Raw genomic sequence first — 20,637 nt, forward strand, 5'->3', positions numbered from 1 at the left:
AGTGTGTGTATAAAATGCTTATATACGCAAATTCCAAAGATCAGAATATTCCTACAGGCAGAAATAAAGGGATAAATGGCTTATGTATGACCTTGCTAAATGCAAAATGGAAACTCAAGCTAAGGAAATGATGTGAAAGCAAATATCTCTTTTTCTGAAAGAGAATTAAGTACAAAAATCATACAATTTTGGAAAAAAATTTTGTGGTGACATTCAATTCTTTTTTCTCTTATTCCCATTTTACAAGTGGGGAATTTAATTGTGAATGTGTTCAATTAAATGAATATTTACTGGGTGCGGGGCGCCTGGGTGGCTTAGTCAGCTAAGCGTCCGACTTTCGCTTAGGTCATGATCTTGCGGTTCGTGGGTTCGAGCCCCGCGTCGGGCTCTGTGCTGACAGCCAGCTCAGAGCCTGGAGCCTATTTCAGTCTGTGACTCCCTCTCTCTCTGACCCTCCCCTGCTCACGCTGTCTCTCTCTCTCTCTCTCCTCGAAATAAATAAAACATTAAAAAAAAAATGAATATTTACTGGGTGGAAGTACTATATCTGTTAGGAAACACTACATTCTCTGGAGCTTCCTAATGTCATGAGAAAGACAGATTTCTTAGGTTAATAATTACAACAAGACTATGCTTTATTAGAGACATAAACAGTGTATACGGAATTTGGATAGAAGGTATTCATGTTTTCTAATATATATTTTTAATATATCTTTATAATATATTTTCTAATTATATTGAGATATAACTTACAGACCTTATGCTTCAACCATTTAAAGTGTACAGTTCAGTGGCTTTTAGGATATTCACAGATATATATATATAACCATTACCACAATTTTAGAACATTTTCATCACCTTGAAAAGAATCCGCATCCTCTTATTCCCCTCTAACCCCCAACCCCCCAAGGCCTAAGCAACCACTAATCTAATTTGCATCTCTATACATTCGCCTGTTCTGGTTATTTCACACAAAAAGAATTGCATAATATATGGTCTATTGTAATTGGTTTCTTTCACTTAGCATAATGTCTTCATGGTACACCCATGCTGTATCATATATCGGCACCTCATTCCTTTTTTGCAGTTGAATAATATTCCATGATTTGGATATACCACATCTGTTTATCCATTCATTATTTGATAGACATTTGATTGTTTTCACCTTTTGGCTATTATGAATAATGCTGTGATAAACATTCACATACTAGGTTTTATGTGAACATAAGTTTTCATCTCTCTTGGGTATTCACCTAGCAGTGGAAGTGCTGGATTATATGTTAACTCTATGTTTAGGAGGTATTGATTATGATTTAGGAGTTGAAAATAAACCCCTTGATCGAATTCAGGATTTGAGCTTATAGATAAAGATGGGTAAAATGTGGATGAACAGATTGGGCGGTGGGGTGGGATAAAACAGGGGTTGGAGTACAGGCCAGCTTCAACAAGGCTAAGAAAGTACAGCTCAAGATGCATTTAAAGAATTCGTGGATATGCCTGTTAAAGAAATTATAAGCTATCAGTTCTTACTCACACATGAAAATTAAATGCTATCTTAAATTCTTAAAGAAAATACTTGCCTTAATATTGCAATCCACAACAAAAGCAATATAATCAAATGTACTAATTACATGAAGATACAAAATTAACCACCTGTATATCACCTTTACTATTAAAGTGGTCAAGTTAAAACAAAACCTTCAAAAATATTTAGTCAGCTAAATACTTCCTCCAAAGACTAAGACCAGAGTACACTTCCCCTATTAAAATAGTTAGAAACAACCTCTTTGGTTCTATATCATTTGATAGCAAATTATGTGTCATAAATTCTAAACCACATTAACTTCATTAATATGAAAGATAAAAAGAGAAACATTCCTGAGAAGTGTCATAAATGATACATTCTTGCACTTCAAATTCTAGTTCCTCAGGTTGTTATACAAACTAAGGAGATCAACAGCACAAATTAAAGAGCTGAATTTGTGAAACACATTGTAAAACTGCTACAAGCAGGGAGAAAGAAAAAGGTGTAGTGACTTCAAAATTTAAGCCTTAGGTTTTTAATCAATATATATGTATACATTATATCAATATATCTAAAATAACTTTTTCTTTTTTATTTATGAAATGTGCTTTTCCAACACTCACTGAGCTTAATGCTCATCTTTAATTACTCTTACTTCTATACCTCAATAAAGCCAAAAAAAAAAAAAATAGCTCCTCTTAATCTTGATGTCTCTGGCTCTTTCCTCAAAGTGTAAGAATGCAGTCTACTCATCAATTTATTTTAGCAGATGTCACAAGCTATGAGATTATTTACTAATCCAGTTTGGGGACTTAACATTTCCCATTCAGTTTCTTAAAGGAATGCAGCAGAGGTTGTGTCCTGGTCAAGCAAAGCCCATTTGCTGCCTGGTTGGGTTCTCTCCCCTTAGTGCCTTGGGCCTATACTCAGGAGGGTAATATTCTTTCTAATCCCCTCTAATCCTTGCCCATTTTTTTAAAACACAGTAAAAGATCACTCGCACCAGGCGGCTGTGGGAAAATGGACTCAAATAGCTGACCTCTGACATGACTCCTTATGTTCTTAGCAAGTGCGCTAAGAGCTTCTTCAGTAGGAAGCAAAGAAAATGCAGCAATCACAGTGGAATCTCCATCATAAAAAGAGTATCTCATTTTCAGAAGAAAACTGTTTTAATAAATAAACCAAGCCCTTTCTATCTATTAAAACTCTGCTTCATTTAGCAAGTAGAGGAGACAAAATATCCCAAATTATTTTCGATGAGTTTTAGAACCCCGAAGCTTTAAAGCTTTAAACGAAACCCTATCTTGGTCATCACTTAGCAAATGGGAAGCAAAAGATACTCAGTTAACAATTTATCCAGTAAAAATCAACTTAATACGTCAAGAAAATACTTTCTTGAACAGCAATTATGTATCTATATTTTCACTGCTTAATAATCTAAGTGACAATTCTAATAATAATCAAACACATATGGCACACTTATTAAGAAATGATACTTCGGGGGCTTATATTTTAAAATCTTTGCTATTCAATCATGAAAAAAAATCTCTCTTATGCCATTTGATTTTTCATCATGTCTTACCTACCACCAAATGTCCTGTCCAATTTGACTTTAAGACAAAGCAATTTTTATTTTTCCATTTCTAATAAAGCACTGAAATAAGACTGCACCCTTAAAATATATGGGAAAATTTTCAGTTTAAGGAGAATAGATAATTAAAGGATTATTACTTATTTTATTTCCTTCACAAACTGCTACTCAGGAATTCCTCCTAGCCAGTAGAAGCTGTAAGTTACTACACAATAGAAATCACATCTTTCATATTCTACTATAGTAGCTAGCACACTACACTAACCAAAGTAGGCATTTAAACACTAACTAACTGACTTGATCTGATATAGATAGCTAAAATGTCTTCAAACTCATACTTATAGTTCAGTTTTTATTGAAAGATATTGTTTAACTCTCTGGGCAAACAGAAAACAAAAACAAACTTCTGAAAAACAAAACAAAACAAACTTCTACCTAGACTTTACTTTTCCATGAATAAGAATAGAAGAGGTTGAAAACAGAAGAGTGGCTGGTTTGGTTTTGGTCTTTTTTTTCTGCTTCTGAAAGTACATGCTTAGTGTGCAGAAATCCAAACATTGCAGAGTTACACAGGAGAAATAATGTATTAAAAGGTTGGAAAATAAAAGAATAAAGAAAAAAAGATAATCCAAGTTATATTTGTCTGGATTTCTTTAAGCATAACATCCTTAAAAATAGGACCAAACTTTTATATAACTCTCTTTTTAACTTCATCTTTTTTAACAGTACATCTTTACATCTCTTCCTTCTCTATATAGACCTAACTCATTATTTTTAATTGTTGTATAATATTCCATTAAAAGCTGAGTTATTTTAAAAGTTAAGAAGTAAGGTCATGCTGAAATTGTACTATCATTCTTAAAAGGACAAAAATAATAACATTAAGTAAAACTTATAAAAATATTAAGTAAAATGGCTTAAAATTTCCAAAAACTGATGGGATCTAAAATTTTACTTTCTTTAACTTAGGTCTTTATAGCAACGTAGGTCTAAAGCACAGACATGTCTACTTACCGAACATTTACTGCATGTCCGTTATGTTCTAAGCAGCATTTCAGACATAAAATGGTAAGTAAAACAAGAGTTCTGCTTTTTAAAAAGCTCACAGGGAACTAAGGAAGAGACATTCAAATAGACCAAAAAACAAACAAAACAAAACCCAAGACATGGTTAAAGCATTGAAGGAACAGAGAAAAGAGAGGCATTCTCTCTGCTTGGGAAAAATGATAAAAGACACCTTTATAGAGGAGGCAACAGATGAAGAAGATCCTGAAGAATGAGTAGAAAGCTGCCATGAAGAGAAGAGATTGAGCATACATACAAAGGTAGGGAGACATGACGAGACATGACCAGCCTCAGGAATAACAAGATAAGGAGCAAAGCAGAAGGAGCAAGGAGTAAGGTTGGAGACAGATATCCGGCCCAGACTGGGAAGGGGTTCTATACGTGCACTACTAAGGGCTTGGTCCTTATCTGAGAGATGATAGGAAATAAGAAGAGCTCTTTAAGCAGAGCAAGTTTTGCTGTTTAGGTAGATAACTCTGGCAATCGCCAGAGTGGAGATGGGTTTATGGCAGGGAGACAGTAAGAAGTATGTTTTAATCATCCAAGCAAAAGATGGAAAGTATTTGAAATTATTTCTGTATCTTTATCTGTATGTTTAAAAATGCATAGAAAGGGGCCGCCTGGGTAGCTCAGTCAGCTGAGCTCCTGACATGAGCTCAGGTCATGATCTCATGGTTCCTGAGTTCAAGCCCTGCATCAGGCTGAGTTTGAGCACCACATCAGGCTTGCACGCTGTCAGTGTACAGCCTGCTTCAAATCCTCTGTCCCCTCCTCTCTTTCCACCCCTCCCCTACTTGTGCCCTCTCTCAAAAATAAAGAAATGCATAGAATATGTCTGGCAATCATATACACCAAGCAGAAACAGTGGTTGCACAAGAGAAGTAGAATTGGGAGAGAAAGAATGAGACTTTTTATTTTATAAACTGCTAAAGGGTCTGATTTCTTTTTTAAGAAACACTCATCATCTTTATAATAACAATAATAATCTTTTAAAGAACAGGTATTGAAGACCCACACTGGTCACTGACAAAGGGAATGGAGTAAGTGACTAGATCTGAAAGACATTTCAAAGGTTATGAGTCAGTAATTTGGAAAGGGCAGAAGTAAAGATTAACGATCAGAAGATGATAATGAAGCCATAAATCAAAATACAAAAATACGTTAGGACAGGCAGGTTGGAGAAGAAACTTAAAACTAAAATTTTTTAAATTCAGTTTGAGACACGTTGAAGTGGCTGAGGTACCTAACAGATATCTAGGTAAAAATTTCCACAACCAGATAGAAATACAAGTTTATAGACAAGGAAGGAAGCCAGAGTTCTAAGATACAGGTTTGGAAATTATCAGCAAATAAAATATAGTAGAAAACATAAACCAAGGCTGGTACCTAGTATATGCCGCAGGACCTTCCATATTACCTTGAAGTCATTCCTGTTCTATCTGGAACAAATCAGAAATTGTAGGAACAGTATGTATTCAACTATTGACAATATATTCAAATGACTATTCCAGTCCCTTGCTTTTCCCTAAAAATAAAAAAATAAAATAAAATAAAGCCACTTTGGAAAATAGCTTATAAATACCTATAAATAGTTAAAAAAAAAAAAAAAAGACCTAATGATGTATGGTCTTTTTTACTCTAAAACCATACCTATGCTTACACTGAAATTCACTTTAACTTTGAATTGCTTTGATCTTTATAATTTATCTTTAGATTACTTTGTTTCTATTACTTTGTAAATCTTAGAACAGCTTTTGACCAAAAGCAGTATAATTCTGACCTGAAGTAATGATAATGCTTTATAATCTTCTTCTTAAAAGCAGAGGTTAAAGAAAAATCTCTCTGAAGGCATCTGAAATTAAGGTACTTTGCTCTTGATCAGTCATGCACATCAAGAACCAATTTATCTCTGCAATTAGTTTTCTCAGTGCACATTCTATGAGATCGGACAGGCAGGCTGAATGCAGAATCCACACTGATGTGTATTGGGGGAAGACTAAAGACAGATCCCAGATAGAAAATAAACAGAATTGCTATATGAATAAACTAAAAGAAAATATAACACTCCTAGCAGCTTCAGGAGCAAAGGGAAAGTGATATTCTATTGAAAGGAGAGGGAAGGGAAACTAGAGAGGGCATTTGCCACAGGAAAACTTCTCTCCACATCATCCTACAGAGCAGTAAGTACCTCAAGAGGTAAGTGTTTTCTAGACCAACTCTCCCACTTAGGCCACAGGATAATATAACAGAAAGGCAAAGCCTTCACTGTGCCCTAACTTTGGGTCATGGACTTCACCACCACTTCTCCATTTCTCCCTTTACTACTGCTATGCTCTCGGTCTCAATCAAGTGCCTGTTTCCTTCTTATCTTTTGTATATGCTGCTATAATATAGGTAATTTGACCAATGAAATGTAAGCTTGAGGGGTGCCTGGGTGGCTCAGTCGGTTGAGCGTCCGACTCTTGATTTCAGCTCAGGTCCTGATCCCAGCGTCAAGGGATTGAGCCCCACATCACATTCCACCCTGAGCATGGAGCCTGTTTGAGATTCTCTCTTTCTCTCCCTCTGTCCTTCTCCCTTGTTCATGCTCTCTCACGCACCCTCTCTCTCTCTAATAAAAAAAAAGAAAGGGAAAAAAATGTGAGCTTGCTGCTAAAGAGCTGGTATCTTCTATTAGTGGATGGGACTCAGAACATCCTACATGCTTCAATTTTTGATCAATCAGAATGAATTTTACCTTTTCTGTATTTTTAAAATTCCCCTTGCACTTAAGCCTCCAGGCATGGTCTGGTTCCTTGGCAACACAAAACAGCTTTTTTTTTTCCTTATAAAATAAGAACTAATAATTTTTAAAGCTACAGATAACATATTCTGAAACATGTACATAAGTTGTTATTGTTTTCTTTTTAAATGTTCTACTCTTCCCTCAAGAGCTTCTACTGCAAGACACACATAAATTATCTTCAGGGTATTAACTAATTCAAATGAGTTAACTGCTGTCTCAATATCCTCACCTTTACCTCATTTCAACAAAAGAATCCCCAAATCTGACACATGCTAAGGCCATTAGGACTAAAATAATACCCCTAAGAGTTCATAGAGGAACAGCCTAAACAGGAAGCAAAAATGGTAATGGAGGTGTAATAAAGCAATAATCATCATGATCAGTACTGTTGCCTGACATTCAGGCATTGTGTTAAGTGCTTCATATATATCAATGCACTTAATCAGAAGGCATGATACTTTGGCAGTGCTTTCCATGCTGAGTCAGATTCTTTTATCGTTACTGAGGTACGATTTAAAAACCATAAAATGCACAAATCTTAAGCATGCAAATTTGATGAGTTTTGACAAATATAGACAAGCAACACACAAATGAAGACATAGAACATTTCCATCACCCCAGGAAGTTCTTCTTTCCAGTTAATCTCCAACCTTGACCACCTGAGGCAACTAGTCTAATCTCTACCAACCCAGATAATGTTTTGACATCACATAAGAGGAATCATTCAGTATGTACTCTTTTGTACATACTATATTCTTGAGATTCATCTGTATTTTACTTGTATCGGTTCTTTCTTTTTATTGCTGAAAAGTATCCCAGTGAATAAATATATCACAATTTGTCCCTCTACTTGTTAATGCACATCTGGGTTGTTTCCAGTTTGGGGCTATCATGAATAAAGCTGCTACGAACAGTCACATCCTTTTTGGGAATGTACAGTTTCATTTCTATCGGGTGTATACCTTGGAGTAGAATTGCTGGCTCATATGTGTGTATATGTTTAACTTTATAAGAAATTGCCAAACAGTTTTCCAAAGTGGTTGTATCATTATTTACTTTTAGCAGCAAAGTATGAGAGTTCTTATTTGCTCTACAATCTTACCAACATTTTATCAGTCTTTTTAATCATAGCCACCCTGGTAGGTGTAAAGCAATACCTTGTTGTGATTTTATATTGCATTTCTCTGATAACTAACGATGTTGAACACATCTTCATGTGTTTACTGGGCATTCCAGTGTATTCTTTACAAAGTATCTGTTCAAGGCTTTTGATAATATTTTACATTGTTTTTTTAGATTTACATTTTTTTCATGTTTATTTATTTTGAGAAAGAAAGGGAGTGAGCGAGAATGAGCAGGGAAAGGACAGAGAGAGAGGAAGAGAAAGGATCCTAAGCAGGCTCCCCACTGTCAGTGCAGAGCCCAATGTGGGGTTCAATCCCACGAATCATGGGATCATGAGGTCATGAGATTATGACCTGAGCCAAAATCAAGAATTGGATGCTCAAGAGATAGAGCCATCCTGGTGCCCCTACATTGTCTTTTTATATGTACATATTCTGGATATGAGTCCTTTGCCAAATAAATCAATTGCAAATATTTTTTCCTATCTGCAGCTTGCCTTTTCATTTTCATTTTTTCCTTTTTTTAAAACATTTTATTTTTTTAAATTGTTTTTAATGTTTTATTTATTTCTGAGAGAGAGAGAGAGAGAGAGAGAGAGACAGCGTGAGCAGGGGAGGGTCAGAGAGAGAGGGAGATATAGAATTTGAAACAGGCTCCAGGCTCTGAGCTAGCTGTCAGCACAGACTCGACGACGCAGGGCTTGAACCCATGAACCATGAGATCATGATCTGAGCTGAAGTCAGACGCTTAACCAACTGAGCCACCCAGGTGCCCCTAAGCATTTTATTTTTAAGCAACCCAACATGGAGGCTCAAACTCACAACTCCAAGATCAAAAGTCACATGCTCCACCGACTGAGCCAACCAGGCACCTCTCCTCTTTATTTTCTTAAGATTGTCTTCAATAAGCAGAATTTAAAGGTTTTGAAAAGTCCAATTTATAATTTTTTCCTTTTACAGTTAAGTGCCTTTTGTTTCCTTGGAAATCTTTGCATACCCCAAAGTTTCAATGATATTCTTAGATGTTTTCTTCTAGATGTTGTATAGTTTTTTAGCTTTTAGACTTAGGTCAATGATCCATTTCAAATTAATGTTTATGTATACTATGAGAAAAATTCATGGCTTTTTCCCCATTCAGACATCCAGATGTCCCACCACCATTTGTTGAAAAGAGTTTCCTTTCCCCCATTGAATTGTATTGGTGCTTTAGTCAAATATCAGTGGACAGTATACATGTGGACATATTTTTGGACTTTCTATTCTGTGATTTTGTTCTTAAGATAATTATTTCAATTTTAACTATAAAAATAATACAACTTAGAAGAATCTAGTGGTAGTATACTCATAAAATAAACCTTTAATGAAATATTGCAGCAAGCTATTGTTAGAGTCTAAATTAAAACTGAACAACACTATTTTAACTGACATGTAAAATGTCCTAGGTCAACAATTATATCTACATGGACCAATAACATTTATGGGTCTAATATTTACAATTTCAATCACTTATGGTATCTCTAAACATCCATGATTTATAAAGCCATCATTTTGCTAAGGGACAAATTTGAATCCTGTGTGCTAAGGCTCGTGCACACACATGAGTAACTCACCTAATGAATAACCCTAACTTACTCTTCGGCATTCACATCTCAGCAAGGTTCATGACCTATCCTCATGTTTACATTTCAGGAGTGAAGTTATGTTAATTTCATAATTAACATATATGGTATTTTCAACTATGTTGATTCACAATGGTTTGGACCATATTAATTAAGAATGTCAATAGCTTACCATAAGAATAATGTTAAAGAATACCTTCTATACTAAAAAAGACAAATTTAAAAGTATTCAAAGGATCTGAATAAACATTTCTCTAAAGAAGCTATACAAATAGCCAGTATGCATATTAAAAGATAGATGTTCGCGTGCACATGGGTGACTCAGTCGGTTAAGCATCCAACTTTGGCACAGGTCATGATCTCATGATTTGTGGCTTCAAGCCCTGTGTCAGGCTCTGTGCTGACAGGTCAGAGCCTGGAGCCTGCTTCAGATTTTGTGTCTCCTTCATTCTCTGCCCCTCCCCCACTTGCATTCTGTCACTCTCTCTCTCTCAAAAATAAACATTAAAAAAATTTTTGGGGGGTGCCTGGGTGGCTCAATTGGTTGAGCGTCCGACTTCGGCTAGGGTCATAATCTCGCGATTTGAAGGTTCAAGCCCCACATCAGGTTCTGTGCTGGCAGCTCAGAGCCTGGACCCTGTTTCGGATTCTGTGTCTCCCTCTCTCTCTCTGCCCCTCCCCCGCTCATGTTCTGTCTCTCTCTATTTCAAAAATAAATAAACTATAAAAAAAATTTTTTTTAATTAAACAAAAGATAGATGTTCAGCATCATTAGTCATTAAGGAAATACAAACCCACGTAATAAGACACCATTCACACCTACTAGGGTAACTATATTCATAAGACAGACAATAACAAGTGTTGGCATGGATGTACAGAAATTGAAACCCTCATCCATCGTTGGTAGGAATGTAAAACAGCACAGGCTTCTTTGGAAAAGTTTGGAAGTCTCTCAAAAAGTTGAACATGGAATTACCATATGATCCAACAACTCCGTCCCTAGGCGATCATACAAAAGCATGTACACGAATATTCATGGCATCATTATTCATAATAGCCAAAAAGAGGGACCAACTCAAAGAGCCGTCACTTGATTGAATGGACAAAATACAGTATATCCAGGGGCGCCTGGGTGGCTCAGTCGGTTAAGTGTCCGGCTTTGGCTCAGGTCATGATCTCGCGGTTTGTAGGTTCAAGCCCCACATTGGGCTCTATGCAGATAGCTAGCTCAGAGCCTGGAGCCTATCTTCGGATTCTGTGTCTCCTCTTTCTGTCCCTCTCCTGCTCATGCTATCTCTCTCTCTCAAAAATAAATAAAACATTAAAAAATGTTTTTAAAAATACAGCATATCCATACAGTGGAATATTATTCAGCCATAAAAGGAAATGAAGTGTTGATACATGCGACATTATGCTACATTAAAGAAGTCAGATGCAAAAGGTCACATATTGTATGATTCCAAATCCAAGAGAAAGAAGGTAGATTAGTGGATGCCAGAGACTGGGGAAGAAAAGAATGGAGAGTGACCGTTAATAGGTACAGGATTTCATTCTGGGGTAATGAAAATGTTCTAGGATTAGACAGTGATGATAATTATCCAGCCTTGTGAACATACTAAAAATACTAAATTGTGTACTTTAAAAGGGTGAATTTTATGTGAATTATCTCAATTAAAAAAAGTTACCTTCTATAAAACCCCTTAATAGTTGGATAATAAAGGACATGGGACACTCGAGTGACTGAAACAAGGTGCTGTGGAGTAATTAGAAGGTATGAAACCTCTTCCACTCTTAAAAAAAAAAAAAGCATGACAATTTCTATAGTAGCTGAAAGATGCACATTCTTTTTCTTGTCTGGTGACTAAAAAATTTTTGAACCAAAGCCATAGCTAGGTAATGAAGAACAAGTCAAAAACCATGAAAACACGTTGTTTTAATTTTTTGCTATTACTATCATAGATACTGTACACAGAAATTCACTCAGTAGATTTAAAAAATCTGTACAATCAATATTAATGAGATATCTAAAGCAAATGCATAGCCTGAAGAGATTTATGTGATCTCTTTCTACTGCATTTCTAATAGTTTCCAGCTTTAACAAACTGCACAGTCCTAGACCTGTAGCCTTTTCTGTTGTAATCCTGTGGAAAGTTGCCCAAAAATCTTTCTTGCTAAAGCAGCTTTATCCTATGTCATCTTATTGGTAAAAGCCATATAACACTTGGCAAATTTGCATAATAAATTTTTAAGAATAAAAGATTAATTTTATGTATTTATTTATTTACTTACTTAAAGCTCATTGTTCACTAGGTTAAATAAGATATTACAACCCAGAGTTGAAGTTTGAGGAAGAAAACTCCTAAAGCCCTTTATTTTTTCTTGGCTCCAGGCTGAGAGGCAGGGATAGAGAGCATAACTGGGGGGGTGGAAGACAATCTGAATCTTCATAACTTGTAAAAACCCTCACAAAAACAGCCTTAAATACCAGAGTTCTTTTAGTTCATATAATACTGAAGTTATTTAGGTGGAATATTATCTCAAGTTGTTGGGCCTTAAAATTTCTCTTAAAAAACTTGTATTATCCTTTTGAAAATATCCAGGTTAAAGGGTGTATCCACAAACAGTATTGTAAGGTTATAGCATCATTCTACTTAGCTGGATAGTTTTTTAAAGTTTATTTATTTATTTTGAGACAGAGACAGCGCAAGTGGGGGTGGGGGGGAAGAGAAGAAAGAGAGAGAGAGAGAGAGAGGATCTCAAGGATGTTCCACAATGTCAGCGCAAAGCCCGATACAGGGCTCAAACTCCCTGAACTGTGAGATCATGACCTGAAGCTGGATATTTTGATAGAGTTGGCTTTGACATTTAGTTGGGGGGAGATATATAAATTTCTACCTACAAATGACTTTAAAATGCTGAAGAATAGGGGCACCCTGGTGGCTCAGTCGGTTAAGCAGCCAGCTTCAGCTCAGGTCGTAATCTTGTGGTTCGTAAACTTAAGCCCCGTGTTGGGGTCTGTGCTGATGGCTCAGAGCCTGGAGCCTGTTTTGGGTTTTGTGTCTCCCTCTCTCTCTGCTCCTTCCCCACTTGCACTCTGTCTCTCTCTTTCTCTCTTTCAAAAATAAATAAGCATTGGGGCGCCTGGGTGGCTCAGTTGGTTGAGTGTCCGATTTCGGCTCAGGTCATGATCTCATAGTTCGTGGTTTCAAGCCCCGCATCGAGCTCTGTGCTGACTGCTTGCTTAGAGCCTGAAGCCTGCTTCGGATTCTGTGTCTCCTTTTCTCTCTGCTCCTCCCCCACTTACACTCTGTCTCTGTCTCTCAAAAATAAATAAATGTAAAAATTTTTTTAAAAAATAAGCATTAAAAATTTTTTTAATGTTAAAGTATATACACATTACACACTAGTTAAATATACAGTTATATTTAAATTGTACATTATAGTTTAACTGAAATGCAAAATTCACCATGTAAGTATACAGTTCAATGATTTTTAATAACTTTATATAGTTGTGCCAACATCACCACTAAAAGTTCCCTCGTGCCTGTGTGCAGGCAATCCACATTTCTACTCCCACCACCGGGGAAATACTGATCTGCTTCTTTTGTCTATAGTTTTCCCTGCTTGAGAAATTTCATATTAATGAAATCATATAATATGTTGTCTTTTGTGTCTAGTTTCTTTCACTTGGCATGAAGCACTTGAGGTCCATCTATGTTGTTACGTGTACTTATAGTTTGCTCCTTTTTAGTGCTAAGAAGCGCTCATTGTATGGACATACTACAATTTATTTGTTCATTCACTTGTGTTTGGATTGTTTCAAGTTTTTGGCTATTGTGCATGATGCTACGATTAACACTAGCACACAAGGGACGCCTGGGTGGCTCAGTTGGTTAAGCATCCGGCTTTGGCTCAGGTCATGATCTCGCGGTTTGTGGGTTCGAGGCCCGCATCAAGCTTTGTGCTGATAGCTAGCTCAGAGCCTGGAGCCTGCTTCGGATTCTGTGTCTCCCTCTCTCTGACCCTCCCCTGCTCACGCTGTGTGTCTCTCTCAGAAATAAAACATTAAAATAAAAAAAAAACATTAGCACACAAGTCTTTGTGTAGACACATTTTCATTGCTCTTGGGTAGATACTTAGGAATGAAATTGATAGGTCAAAGTGTATGTTTAACTGCAAAATTGTTTTCAAAGTAGCTATACTATTTTATACACCCAGCAGGAATGTAAAGTTTCTCCATATTCTTGCCAACAGTTGATTTTGTTGGTCGTTGTTAGTATAGCCATTTCAGTGGGTACAAAGTAGTATCACATTGTGCTTTTAATTTGTATTTCCCCAATGATCCATGATGCTACCTTCTGATGTCTTCATTAGCTATCCATATATCTTCTTTGGTGAAGTGACTACTGAATCCTATACCCATGGTTTTTTTCTTTACTCATGTTTTAAATAAGTTTTTTGTCCTCTTATTATTGAGTTGTAAGAGTTCTTTATAAGTTCTGGATACAGAACTTTAACAGTATGTGACTTGCAAATGATTTCGCCCAGTCTTTGGCTTTCCATTTTCTTAACGATATCTTTTGAAGAGCAACTGCTTTAAGAAGCCCAATTTATCAATTTTTTTCTTTTATGGATCATGTTTTTGAATAAATCTTTGTCTAACCCAAGGTCACAAAGCTCAAAGTTTTATAACTGTACCTCTTACATTTAGATCTATGAGCTCTGTGTATTTGGTATGAAGGAAGGGTCTGGGTCCTTTTTTTCTCCATATTAATACCTGTTGCTCCAGCACCATAGAAAATACTCTCCTTTCACACTGAATTGCTTTGGAACTCTTGTTAAAAATCAAGTATTCGTTTGGTGAGTTTGTTTTCAGGATTCTCAATTGTCTTCCATTGACCTACATTTCAATATTTATGCCAATATTGTACTACTTAAATTACTGTAGCTTTAAAAATGTCTTAAAATAGGATACATTTGGGTGACATCCAACTTTGCTCTTCCTTCTCAAACTTGATTTGGCTATTCTAGGTCCTTTGAATTTTTATATCAGTTTTAGAATGAGCTTGTGAATTTCTAGAAACAAGCCTGATAAGATTTTAATACAAAATGGACTGAATCCATAGATCGATTTGGGAAGGATTATGGTCTTAACAATACTGAGTCTTCTAATCCATAAACATGATATATATCTCTATTTAGGTCTCTTTAATTTCTTGTGTGCATGTTCAAAATTGAAAAAAGTATCCCTGAAAGCATTATAGAATATCTAGAGCAGATTCAATCTGGATATATTATCTATCCAACAATTTAATTTAATTAGGGCAATGCCTGGGATTTCTACCACCCTCCCTGTACCCAACTGCCTCCAGCAGTAGTTTTGAAGACCAACGTACAATGTACATCCTCAGAACTGTTACCGCTGAGAATACATTTTGTAGGAGAGGGTTTTTGAAGCAGAAACCAAGTCTACAACTCCAGGGTATATATGGTCCATATTTTGTTATTCTGAGAATTAAATAAAAATTTTAGACATCTTAGTGATGTATTTAATTTGAATAGTTTGGTAAATAACTGTTGCTCATGTTCTCATACAGGAACAGATTTCCATCCCATCCTGGATAATAACGATACAAATCACTTCTAAAATGTTTACTGTGTGTCAGGCCTTCTTCTAAGCTCTTTAAGGATATGAACTCATTTAACCTCAATAACAACCCTAAGGAATAAGAAGTATTATTCCCATTTTACACATGAGGTCACTCAAGAGAAGTTGAGTAGCCTGTCCAAGGATATACAGTTAGGAAGTAGTGGAGCCAGAATTCACACGTGTGCTAGGCAGTTTAGATGCAGAATCCATGCTCTTAACCACTCTGCAGCATGAGATAGCAGAGCATTTCATTTTGAGTATTTTCAGACCTCTGCTTTCAGTAATGAAGCACTGGATAATTCAGATCAACCCTCTCAGACAACTAGAAAAGTTGAACAAACTATTTTTAAAAATCCAATCAAATGCATCAGAGAATTTACAAAGGGTAAGGAATTAGCAGGTCACAGTCTAAAGAAGGCAAAAACCAGAGGAATAAGCCATATTTGGGTCTCCTTTTACCAGAGAGACATTTGACAATTCTGGACAAGTTAGCAAAGAGGTTGTTCAACCTTTTTGCCAGTTTTATAAGGCTAAAGGAACAAAAGTCAGGAGTTCAAGGTATGTCAAGAGTGAGAGCCCTGGTAAAACTCTCAAGATTGGATTGGGACCCAGAAAGACTGCATCCTAGGAATAAGGGTGAATCAGATATAAACCCAAACTTTCACAGACTGCACCCCAGTTTCTAGTCATCTGGGTAGATATCAATCCCTAAAACTGAGTTAAGGTAATCCTGTCCTGCTAGTTGCTTTTCCTAGGATAAATAAAATCCTCACCAAAGGAAGATATTATTATCTGAGGTTTCATGTTATTTCTACAATTTTTTCAAGAAAAATATCAGATACATAGTCAACAAAAATCACGCATAAGAGAAAACAAGACAAGAAGAACATAATGTAGCAGGATAAAAAGAACACATTATAGAAACAGACACAGAAGTTCCAGATATGGGAATTATCAGAGAAAGACTTTAAGATAACTACTTTAAACTATTTTCGCAGAGATAAAAGACTATAAATTTTGGCAGAGAATTAGAAACTATAAATAACAAAGGAGATGTGAAAAATAAACAGAAATTCAAGAACTGAAAAATGTTTCAAAGGAGTGAAATCACAAAGAATATCTTCTCTGGCTACAGTGAAATTATGATAAAAAGATAATGTTCACATGTTTGGAAATTAAGAAATAGCTAAATGGAATAAGTATGTCTCTAAATCAAAGAGGAAATCAAGATGCAAATTAGAAAATATGTTGAATTAAATTATACACAAAATATTACTATGTATGCAGTTAAAATTGTCCTTAGAGGTTTGAACAAATATATTAGAAGGAAGAAAGGCTGAAAATAATGAGTTAATTTAAGTTCCTATATAAAAAGATACAGGAAATAAAAAATAATAAAATAGAGCCAAAGAAAGTTGAAGAAAGGCCATAAAGAGCAGAAATGAATGAACCAGAAAATAAACAGTAGAGCGGATTGTCAAAGCCAGAGCTTGGTTCTTTGCAAAGACTAATAAAATTCATAGATCCCTGGGGAATCTGGTCAAGTAAAAAAAGGTAGCTAGTGGTAGGAGCTAAACAGAGGATATCACAACTGATCCTGCCAACATTAATAAGATAATAAAAGAATTTTATGAAATCTTGATGCCAATAAATTGTAATGAAATAAATTCTTAGAAAAATACAACTTCACAAAAACCAATACAAGAAGAATGAAGAAATTTGAATAGTTATGGAATAGTTAAAGAAACTAAATTTGTAATTAACCTATTAAACTAAAGAAATGAAATTTGTAATGAAAATCCTTCTCACAAAGGAAACTCCGGAATCAGATGGCTTTATCAGCAAATTCTCTCGATTATTTAAGACAGAAATAATTCTAATTTTACACAAATTATTCCAGAGAACTTAAAAAGAGAGAGACCACTCCACAACTTATTTTATAAAGCCAACAATGAAAAGTATAGGCCAAAATTATAAGTAAAAAAAGAAAGTGAACATAATTAATGTCAGAACAGTGGTTACCTTTAGGCAGGAGGAAAGAAGGTATAACTGGGTAAGGGTAGGCAGGTAGGCTTCTGGGGGCTGGCAATGTGGTTTCTTGACCTCAATAGTAGTTTACACTCATTTACTTTATAATAAATATTAAGATACACATTTCTGCTTTTACACTTTGCTGTATATGTAACACAATTCATAATAAAATTTATATTTAAATTTATGGGACCAGCGTCACTTAGTAAGAGAATGGTATGAATATTTGTTGACTGTCATTCTTAAACTTCAGTAATTTTCTTGACTCTATACTCACTGTAAGGACTTACAACTTCAGCTTCTTGGAGATTATCTTTTAGAGATTAATCTCTTTAATGTTTACTTGCTTCCAAATTCCACTAACGTACATTATACTGGAATCGACAGTTACAATTACATTTGGTAATAGAGGCATCTATTCTTGAATATTCTATACTTCCTAACATGGAGCATTGCTTTTAAAACCCCAAATTTGGGGCGCCTGGGTGGCTTAGTCGGTTAAGCGTCCGACTTTCACTTAAGTCATGATCTCGCGGTTCGTGGGTNTTTAATCTCGGGTGATAAAACACAAAGATCAACCAATAATCTGTATGTCTGCAATGTGTACAATACAACGACAAACGAGATGGGTATAGTTTCATCTGGGACTAAATAAACATCAACTCAGCAGTTTTTCTGGGAACTTTCACATCTGTTTTCTATCATTCATTATTTTAATCTATTTGTCTTCAGTCTTTGTCTATTCAGCCCTAGTTCAAAACCCAGGCATCTGTCTAGAAGTAAAAAGCTTTTACAGTAACAGGAAATTTAATGATCTGAAAAATGAATGATTTTTTATTAAGACCATGCCATTTTATTTCTTCTCTATAACTGAAGTAAAAGGCACAGCTAGGTGAACATATTTCAAATTTTATTTGATAGCAATTACAAAGCCTAGAGTGAACTACTGCTCCTTTTCACCTTTCTCAATGCCTTTTAACATCCCTCTTCTAGTAAGTATCAAAATATAACAGACTAAAACAATTCTGACTCAAATTATGGAGACCCAAACTTTGGTCTACATATTTTCATGAATTTGATAAACTTAAATAAAAGTAGTATTTTCATCATAAAATTTCTCACTTTTGGAACATGAGGATTAAATTCCACAGCTCTATGAATTGCTTCCACGGCATTAATTTCTGCTGTGCTTAGCCCTCTTCTGGAGGCTGTTTCAGGAGAGAATCTGTAAGAAAATAACAAAATGAAGAAAGGAATATAAAAATCCATGATTCTGATCATAATCTAACTTCCTGAATCAGGGGTTTCTGGTGATGGCCAAAGACAAAGCCAAATAACTAGTAACATGAAAGTAAAGCCTTTATTTAGTTCAACATATAATGAAAAGCAGCATAAGCAATGGAAATCCTCAAATTAAGGAAAGCCTTCAGGAGACGTCCATTGAAGGCATACTATGGGAAGGATGGTAAAATATGAAATGCTACACAGGGACATCCTGAGAATCTCATGAAATAGAAGCACGCTGTTATCAATTTTTCACTGAGAGGAAACACTGTATACTCCATTCTAATTCATTTCCAGGCATAGTAATCTAAGGTGAAAAAAATGGTTGCCATTTGGTTGGTTTCTAAAAATCTCATCAGTGGAATAAAGAGAAATTCATTAAGGGCAGCCAAAAAGACAAAAAAAAGAGAGTAACTTGAAATTATAATCTCAGAACAGATAGTATGAAACTACTTCCCTACCGCATACCTTATCATTATCACCATAGCTACCAGGTAGTCTCTGTACTTTATAACATTGCTTTAAGCATTTAACACACATAATCCTCAAACGCCCACGCCACAACATTATTATTCTCATTTTACAGAGAGGAAGAGACTCGAACCGATTAACATGCCCAAAGTTCCACAGCTGGAATGCAGAGACTTTGAATTGGAATCCAGGTTTAGTATAGCTCTGAAAACCTAGCTCTTTCCATTACACTAGTCAGAAGCCTCCTGAGATCAAGGGTTATTCAAAAGAAAGTAGAGAGGAAAAAGCATAGTTTAAAGTCGGTAGTGAAAACCATAATACAGTTTCCCTTGCTATCTGCGAGTGTTTCTATCAAAACTTTCCTTAAACTGGAATGGCATAAAGTGAAGAAGCAATTACCTTTTCATAAAAGTGAGAATCTTGTTTGGATTGCTTTCGGTTAGTGAATGCATGCGAAGTGGCATAAAGTAAACTTTCAGATAGCAGGAGAAACCTATATTGAGTTTAGCAGTCTTTCTAAATTACTATAGTTTTCATTACTTACTTATCTGAAACAGTCCTTGTCTTCAGTAGTGCCGCTGTGTAACAAATTGCTGCTGACTTTGGAAGGCTTATATCTGTAATTGTAATTTTCAGCTCAGGTAAGAATCACAAAACATATCTTAAGATAATTTTTAATAAGAATAATTCATGACACAAAATCAACAGATACCATATAGTAGTGGAAGCATGTGGACACGTAGTAGTTGGACATGTAGACCTGAGTTTTAATCCTGATTCTAGTATTTACTAGCTATGCATCTTTGAACTTGAAGCAACTTATTTAACCTTTAACCTTAGTTTTTTCTTCTCAAAAGAAGTAATACTTTTCTAGCAGAGATTAATTTAAATTATGTCTGTGAAAGCCCTCGCACAATGGTGAAAAGCACTTAAATGTTTATGCTATGCTTACATAAAAGTATTCAGGGAAAAAGGCTTAGTATAGCTGGAAATACTGAAAATTCTACCTTTCAAAGAAAAAAACTAAGATTCAAAAACAAAAACAATACTTAACAGTAGTTAAATCCAGGTAATGTAACTTTAATTTTTTGTCCTCAGAATGTTTCTGTATTTTCTACGTTTTCTTAAAGGACTTTTTTAAAAAATAAAAAAAAAATTAATCAGGAATTATAATTAATTATATAAAACTTTTTTTAAAGAAAGCACACAATAATGTTATCAGGAAAGTAGGACTTGAAGACCTTCTTGAAGTGATTACAGAATTATACTAGCAAATCAAGAACTAAAGAAATAAATTTGTAGGGCGCCTCAGTAGCTCAGTTGGTTGAGTGCTGACTTCGGCTCAGGTCATGATCTCACATGGCTTGTAGTTCGAGCCCTGCATCAGGCTCTGTGCTGACAGCTCAGAGCCTGGATTCTGCTTCCAATTCTGTCTCCTCTCTCTCTGCCTCTCCCCTACTTGCGCTCTGCCTCTCTGTCTCAAAAATAAATA

At 35.5% G+C, this 20,637-nt stretch overlaps 1 protein-coding gene across 2 annotated transcripts in view; it reads right to left on the reverse strand.

Annotated features, from left to right (window-relative positions):
- Positions 1-20,637, reverse strand: part of ST7L (suppression of tumorigenicity 7 like) — a 65,512-nt gene that overhangs the window by 13,104 nt on the left and 31,771 nt on the right. For both annotated transcript variants that reach the window (XM_077780188.1, XM_077780187.1), the window contains exons 10-11: positions 19,690-19,762; positions 18,513-18,615 (exon numbers count right to left, since the gene is read on the reverse strand). In XM_077780188.1, the coding sequence (XP_077636314.1) occupies positions 18,513-18,615; positions 19,690-19,762 (176 nt within the window). The remainder of the gene's footprint in view (positions 1-18,512; positions 18,616-19,689; positions 19,763-20,637) is intronic.

The sequence above is a fragment of the Crocuta crocuta genome, unplaced genomic scaffold (assembly GCF_008692635.1).
Source record: "Crocuta crocuta isolate KB4526 unplaced genomic scaffold, BGI_CrCroc_1.0 scaffold364, whole genome shotgun sequence".
NCBI classification, from domain to species: Eukaryota; Metazoa; Chordata; class Mammalia; order Carnivora; family Hyaenidae; genus Crocuta; species Crocuta crocuta.